A 7444-nucleotide genomic window follows, 5' to 3' on the forward strand; every position below is an offset into this window, starting at 1 on the left:
GCGGGGAGTGTAGGAACTAGTGTAGGAACCCAGGGACAGAAAATGCATTATTTGAAGGATCCAAGTTAAAAAAATAGGGGGGAAAAAACTAAATGTCTATACTGTATACTACAAGGTCATTTGAATGCTTTAAAAGTATTTATTCACCATTCACTTGGAGAACAGAAATGTGTCAGAAGCTTTATAATGCCAGGTTAAAAGAATTTACCAGCAAGTGGTTCTAGTGAAAGACTTTGTGTGAAGGTACACCAATAGCAAGAAGGTGAAAACTGATTCATGGTTGACTATTCACCTGCAGGACAAACAAGCACTTGCAGACCAGAAGAAGGCAAAATTCCACCAGACTGAAGGAGACCACCTGACATTGCTGGCCGTGTACAACTCCTGGAAGAACAACAAGTTTTCCAACCCCTGGTGCTACGAAAACTTTATTCAAGCTCGTTCCCTGAGGCGTGCTCAAGATATTCGCAAACAAATGTTGGGCATAATGGACAGGTATGTTTGAAAAGGCAAATCTGAATATATTGTACCCAGTCATTTAATTTGTTAGGTGCAATTTAAATGTCTTAAGTGTGACCCTGAATCATGCTTTTACGTATAGGAATGATTGTACATAACATAAACCGTATTATTTTAGATAATGGTTTCTCTTATAACACCGGTCACCACCTTTTGTATTGCTTGTAAAGGTTTTTCTGGGTGAGGCAGCCACTTTTTGCAGTTCATCTTATGTAGTCAGTACTGAGGCATACAGTAAGTCGTACATATACTCCAATGCCCTTAATATTTGCCAAAAGGAGCTACGATAAAAGGATTTCCTCTATTTAGCCTTCCTGCCCACTCAGACCTATGTTTCAGATGATTGACCACTGCACACTATTTATGCTTAGCTTTCTGGAACTCGGCGCAGAAGAAAACCAAGTCCTACTTCCCTACAATTTTTATTAGTCGACTCTTCAAGTAGGTCTGTGAAGGGGAGCTTTGTGATTGATTTCTGCTAGCGTTAAACACAAACTATGCCCACTAGAGCCAGGAATTTATTTATGACAGACATTTATATAGCGCCATCAATTTACGCAGCATTTTACATACTATTCATGTGCATTTTCAATTCATTTTCCAACTTACAATCTAGGGTCCATATCTCACATACATAAATACATACTATATATACCTATATGCATCTTTAGGGTGTTATGGGTAAGGGACTGCATGTATAGAATGATTGGCGGTAGCAAAAACTAGTTAAAGAAACTCCAGGAAACATTTTTTATTAACCCTGGCAGTGGGGCTACCCCCTACTACAAGGGTTAAGTTCTTGTTTTGTCTAGGTTCAAAAATAAAGTTATACTCACCCGAAGCTCCAAGCTGGCCAGCTGTCACAGCGCTCCTTCCAACCTCTCTCTTCCTACGCTGCAGCATCGGAATGTTCCTTGGCATCCTTGCGTCTATACGCTGTGTATAGACGTGATGATTTACTCGACCTTAGACCGGTCTAAGATCAAACCTGCTCCACGGTTCAGGTGAGTATAATTTTTTTTTTAACCTAGACAAAAATGAGCAGTTAACCCTTGCAGTGGGGAGTAGGCCTACTGCAAGGGTTAGGAAAACTTTTTCCTGGAGTTCCTTTTTAACTGCTTGCCGTCCGCCTGTTGTAAATAAACGGACAGATGGCAAGCTTCTATCAGCGGATAAACGTACATGTACCTCCTTTTTTTTTTTTTCTGCTTGCATGTGAGCAAAATCCCGCAAGGTTTCCGGCTGTTCCATACAAGCTGTAGAGCCGCCAAATCGCTTGCGTGGTGCCAAACAGCGTGTGCCACTGCTGGTTATCCCAGGCTTCGCTGTCCCTCATGTGGGCCCAGGACCTGCACAGCAGCTGCTTACACTGAAAAACAGAGGAGAGATCAGCATTCTACCACTTGCTGATCTCTCCTCCGATCTCTGAAGGTGGAAGTGATGTGTAAACCTGTCATTGTATATTTGCTATCACATAGGGGGCCCCTATATTATCACATATTAGCCCCTTATGTGATAGTAATAAAGTTAAGCGTAATAAAATATTAGATATGGTAGTTTTTTTTGCGATTTCATGGGCTCGCGCAATTTTAAAGCTTGATGTGTTTGGTGTCTATTTACCCAACGTAACCCCATCTTTTATTAAAAACTTGATTATTAATAAATGTTTCATAGAAAGGAAAACAGGTTTGCTTTTTTTTCATAATTTTCAGTACTTTTTTCATTAGTACTGAATGATTTGGTGATTAAATACCACCAAAAGAAAGCTCTGTGTCCCCCCAAAAAATTATATAAAATTTCACTACAGCATTGTATGACTGAATAAATGTCAGTCAAATTATCACAGTGCTGTATACTGAAAAATGGCCTTGACAGGAAGGGGGTTTATGTGCCTGTGGGTTCCCAGGAGTCGTCGCCCCTCTGGATGGCGGTGGTTCACGGTCCGGCGGTTTCCCCCCTGGATGCGGTATGTATGTGGGGGGTCTGTCTGCGGCTGTGCGGAGGGTCTCCTGGAAGCTACCTGTCTGGAGGTCGTAAGTAGGCTCTGTCGGGCTGCCTGGATGTAGGTAGCTGTGGGCTCTGGCGAGGTGTTCTGCTGGGTTCCGAGGTTCCCTCGCGTGCCTCGGCCCCCCTCCCTTTTCCTCCATGCTGAGCAGCCTGTCGGCTGGTGTGCCTGGTCTTGCAGTATTGGCAGACCTGGCCTGGGGACACGGATGGTCCTGGAGGTGTGCCTGGGAGTGGCTGCTGCTGGGGTTGCTGTCGCCCGTTCGGGAGGCCGACAATCGAGGTCCCGGTTTCTATTGCGACCTAGCTGGCTGCCGCGGACTCATGTACGTTCCGTTTTTCGGGGCGGCTGAAAATCGAGGCCCCGGCTTCTATTGCGGCCTAGCTGGCTGCTTCGGCCGCATGTCATTCCGTTTTCGGTGCCCGTTCGGGGCAGCCGCACAAATCGAGGCCCCGGCTTCTACTCCTGCCTAGTCCGGATGCCGCGGCCGCCATCTTGGTTGAGGGCGGCTTGCCCTTCCCATGTGACATCACTTCCGGTCTGCGGGTGAATGAGCTGGATGCAGATCTGACTGCTGGAGAGCTCATGCTGGGGGAGAATACATCTCCCTTTGCTGGGACAGTGCACACCGGGGCCAGGGGTCGTAAGTACTGGGGTCCCTTCCTCCTACTGTGCTGTCAGTGTGTTGGGGCATTTATTATCTGTGGGCGGTGTCCATGGACGCGGGGACAATCCCTCTGCGGTCCATTACTCGGTTCCGCTGGTGGCGCGACACGTCCGGGATCTTGGCTGCACGACGACCCTCCGTTGTTTTTCCGGGTTGTAAGTTCTGTTCCTGGTGCCAGCCGACTGCGGGCTGGCTATTAATGGGGCTACGTGCTTCCGCCAGTGGATACTTCCTGTTCCCTTGGTGCGGCCTGTGCGTGCACCACTTACTGGTCGCCTTTGCTCCCTTCGAGGTCTTGGGTGGCTGGTCTGCCCTGTGGGTGCTGCGGTACCCTTGCAGGGTCCTTTATCGTCTGCTGGGGCTGAATTTTTTGTGTCGCTTTTGGGCGCTCGTTGACGTAGGGCTCCCGGCTGCGCACGCTCTGCCGTCCCCTTCCCCCTGTTCCTTCCGTGGAGTCGGGGAGGTTTCCATCCCTGCGACTTCAGCCCATCCTGCCTAGGGGGTTGCTACCCCTCTAGATCTGGTGGTGAGGGTGCGTCGGGCGCCTCCCTTTTCATCGGGAGCGTGCCTCGGTCTCTGCTCTGATTCTTTCCATCAGGGTGATACCTACCATTGTGGAGGCCCCGAGTCTTCTACGCTTCCTCCAGTTCAGTTTGGGGCGTATGCTGAGGGATGTCAGGTCTTCCCATACACTCCCTGCTTGACCCGTTGTCCTTTGGTCTCCGTGGCTTCCGTTCTATCAGGGCAGTCTTCCCTTCCCTTTAGGACCCCACCGATCGGAGGCGGTTTTGCGGACCATGTACTCCGTTTCGGGTGCCTCTATGCGTCCGGGCCTGGCTTCTGCCTTGGCCTCTCGGACTTGACGGAGCGGGCACAGGTGTTGCATCAGCGATTAGCGGTGACAGACGTTTTCCTGCTTATGTAGGGTTGTAGGAACAGTGGGTGCAGGACTGTAGGTGTGTCTGCAACTCTGCCCTGGTCGCGGTGGGGTCGACACTGTCGGCGGTTCCGCTTCACTGGTTACTTGGTTGGCGTGCTGGTCGGCTGCTCTGGCTTCCGTGTATGCTCTGTCGGGGATTTCCCTTACCGGGGATCGTTTGGCACCATCTTAGATGAGCTCATTTACGAATTTGGCTGGGGGTATGTGTACCCTTTTTTACCTCGGCCGCGGAAGGAGGAACTTCGTCGGCAGCCTGGTCCCACCTTCTCCGCTCACTAATGGCTTGTCGGCCTCCCTGCCCTCAGAAGGGCGGTATGCTCTCCAACCCTCCTCCTTCCCGGACTGCTGAACGTTCCTGGCAGCTTGGGCCTGCCAAGCCACTGTGCGCATGTAGGCCTGGCCCCACCACTGGACTCCAGGGTGGGTGGGCGTCTTCGACTCTATGCGGATTCTTGGTTGGCTCGTGTCTCCGACACTAGGGTCCGGGAGCTGGGTTCTTCAGGCTAGAAGATCAGATTTCTGTTCCGTCCAACAGGTTTTTCCCATCCAACACACGGCTTTCCTCTCCGCGCTTGGCGGATCTCCACCACGCTGTGGCAGACCTCTTGTCCCAGGGGGTGCTTGTGCCGGTTCCGGCCTTGGTAAGGTTCAAGGGGTGTTAATCCGAACCTGTTTACCGTGCCCAAGAAAGAGGGGGTTCGGCCCATCCTGGACCTCAAACGTTTGAACACTTTTGTGCGGGTCCGTCTGTTTCGGATGGAGTCTATAAGGTCCATAGGGGCGTGTCTCAGTCAAGGGGATCTGCTGGCCTCCATGGTCGTCAAAGATGCCTACCTTCAGGTGTCCATTTGTGTCTCACCAGCGATAGTGTCTCGAGGTGCGGGAAGAGCACTTCCAGTGTGTAGCACTGCCTTTTTGGCCTGGCGTCGGCCCCGCGGGTGTTCTACAAGGCGTTAGCCTATGGTTCTGGCGCTGTTGCGTTACCGGTGCATCTCGATCGTGGGGTATCTGGACGATCTTCTGCGGGCAGTGTTGCACTCTTCTCTGGGGGTCACTGTGCGGTCCTTGGGGGAGCCCGGATGGATCCTGAACTTCCCGCAGTCTCGTATGGTGTCTTCCCCCACGACGAGTACCTGGGCCTGGTTCTGGACTCCGTTGTGGCCCGAGTTTTTCTTCCTCAGGACTAGCTCCTGAAACTCCATTCCAGCGTGCGTCTGCAGACTCGCTGGTGGTCGTCCTTTCACTTTTGCATGCAGGTCCTGGGCCTCCTGGTGGCCTCCTTCGAGGCGGGGCCCCTTGCACCGCACCATGCCAGGACTCTTCGGAGGGACATCCTGTTGCAGTGGGACTTGTCCCTGAACACAGAGAATAATGAACACTCCTTCATTGGGCGAACCCGCCTTCGGGGGTCTGTCGGTTCGGGTCCAGTCAGACTACGCCACCGCAGTGGCGTACATCAACCGCCAGGGCGGCTCCAAAAGGGTAGCTGCGGGTCGAGGGGTGTCCAGGATCCTCTCCTGGGCGGAGAGTCAGGTTCTGGCCCTCTTGGCGGTTTACATTCCGGGGGTAGACAATTGGCAGGTCGGCTGCCTCAGTCGCCTGTCGGTGGACCCGGGAGTATGGTCCCTACACCCAGACATTTTTCATCAGCTTTGTCTTCACTGGGGGTCGCCGGATGTGGACCTTCTGGCGTCTCGACGCAACTGGAAGGTAGAGAGATCGTAGCCCGGCTCTGGATGCCCTAGTGGCTCCCTGGAAGCCTTACGGTCTGATTTTATGCCTTTCCTCCACTGTACCTGTTGACTCTGCTTCTGCGACGGATCGCGGCTGAACACATCACCGTCCTCCTGGTGGCCCCAGTTTGGCCTCGGAGAGCGTGGTACGCAGTCGTGGTTCAGCTGGTGGTGGACGCCCCCTGGTGGCTGCCTCTGCATCCGGATCTTCTGTCCCAGGGATCTGTGTTCCATCCTTCTTTTCAGTCGCTGGCTTTTACGGCGTGGCTGTTGAGAGGCAGGTCCTGAAGGACTGGGGGTTGCCCGATGCGGTCATTTTCCACGATGCTCAGGGCACGCAATGCGGTTCTAGGAAGATTTACCATCGCACGTGGAGGGCCTATTTTGCCTGGTGTGAGGCTGGGGCTGTCTCCGCATTTGTTCTCGATCAGCAGAGTTCTTGCTTTTTTGCAGCGCGGGGTGACTCAAGGGTTGGCCTTGAGCACGGTGCAGGGCCAAATTTCTGCATTGACTGTGCTTTTCCAACGGCCCTTGGCGTCTACTGCCTTAGTTTGTGCTTTTGTTCAGGGGGTTACGCGTATTGTTCCCCCTGTCCGCCCGCCTTTGGCGCCGTGGGATCTGAGGCTGGTGCTTTCGGTGTTGCAGGAATCTCCTATTGAGCCTCTATGGGAGATTCCGCTTTTGTCCTTGTCACAAAAAGTGGCCTTTTTGGTTGCCATCACTTCAGTTCGACGGGTGTCTTGAGTTGGCTGCCTTGTCCAGCAAGTCGCCGTTGCTGGTTCTTCATAGGGACAAGGCGGTTCTCCGTCCTAAGCCGGCCTTCCTGCCTTAGGTTGTGTCGGCGTTCCATCTGAATGAGGACATTGTCTTGCCTTCTCCATGCTAGAAACCGATTCATGGGAAGGAAAGAGCGCTGCACTGTTTGGATGTGGTTCGCGCTCTTCGGTTTTATTTGGAAGCTACGGCTTCCTTCCGTGAGTCAGATTCCTTGTTCGTGCTCACGGAGGACCCTCGTAAGGGCCGCTTCGGCGTCTTACGTTTCTCGGTGGATTCGTATTGTTGTTGTTTAGGCGTACGCCGTTAAGGGGCGTGAGCCTCCTTTCCCTATCAGTGCCCATTCTATTGGGGCTGTTGGGGCTTCCTGGGCCTTCCGTCATGGGACCTCTGCTTCTCAGGTTTGTGGGGCCGCTTTGTGGTCTTCTGTCCACACCTTTTGTTAAGTTTCACAAGGTGGATGTTTTGGCATTGGCGGATGCTGGTTTGGGGCGCAAAGTGTTGCAGGCGGCTCTTTGAGGGGTCCTTTGGGTGTTTGGTTGTTGTTGCCCATCCCTCAGTGTGTACTGCTTGGTGACGTCCCTACCATTCAGGATCTACGATCTGTTGCCCTGTGTCCTTCAATGAACGGGAGAGAAAATAGGATTTTTGTACTCACCGTAAAATCCTTTTCTCTCCGTTCATTGAAGGACACAGGTCCCGCCCTCTTTTATGGGGTGTACACTCCTAACTGCTTGTTACTTACTGGAGACTTGTCAGCAAGTGGGGGGTTTGGCCACCAGCAGGGGCCGCCCCTAGGCTGTCTT

At 52.4% G+C, this 7444-nt stretch overlaps 1 protein-coding gene across 3 annotated transcripts in view; it reads left to right on the plus strand.

Moving 5' to 3' along the window:
- DHX8 (DEAH-box helicase 8) overlaps positions 1 to 7444 on the plus strand; it is a 103427-nt gene that overhangs the window by 87246 nt on the left and 8737 nt on the right. For all 3 annotated transcript variants that reach the window (XM_018572421.1, XM_018572419.1, XM_018572422.1), the window contains exon 21: positions 299 to 495. In XM_018572421.1, the coding sequence (XP_018427923.1) occupies positions 299 to 495 (197 nt within the window). The remainder of the gene's footprint in view (positions 1 to 298; positions 496 to 7444) is intronic.

This window comes from Nanorana parkeri, unplaced genomic scaffold (genome assembly GCF_000935625.1).
Source record: "Nanorana parkeri isolate BGI_ZX_2015 unplaced genomic scaffold, ASM93562v1 scaffold2024, whole genome shotgun sequence".
NCBI classification, from domain to species: Eukaryota; Metazoa; Chordata; class Amphibia; order Anura; family Dicroglossidae; genus Nanorana; species Nanorana parkeri.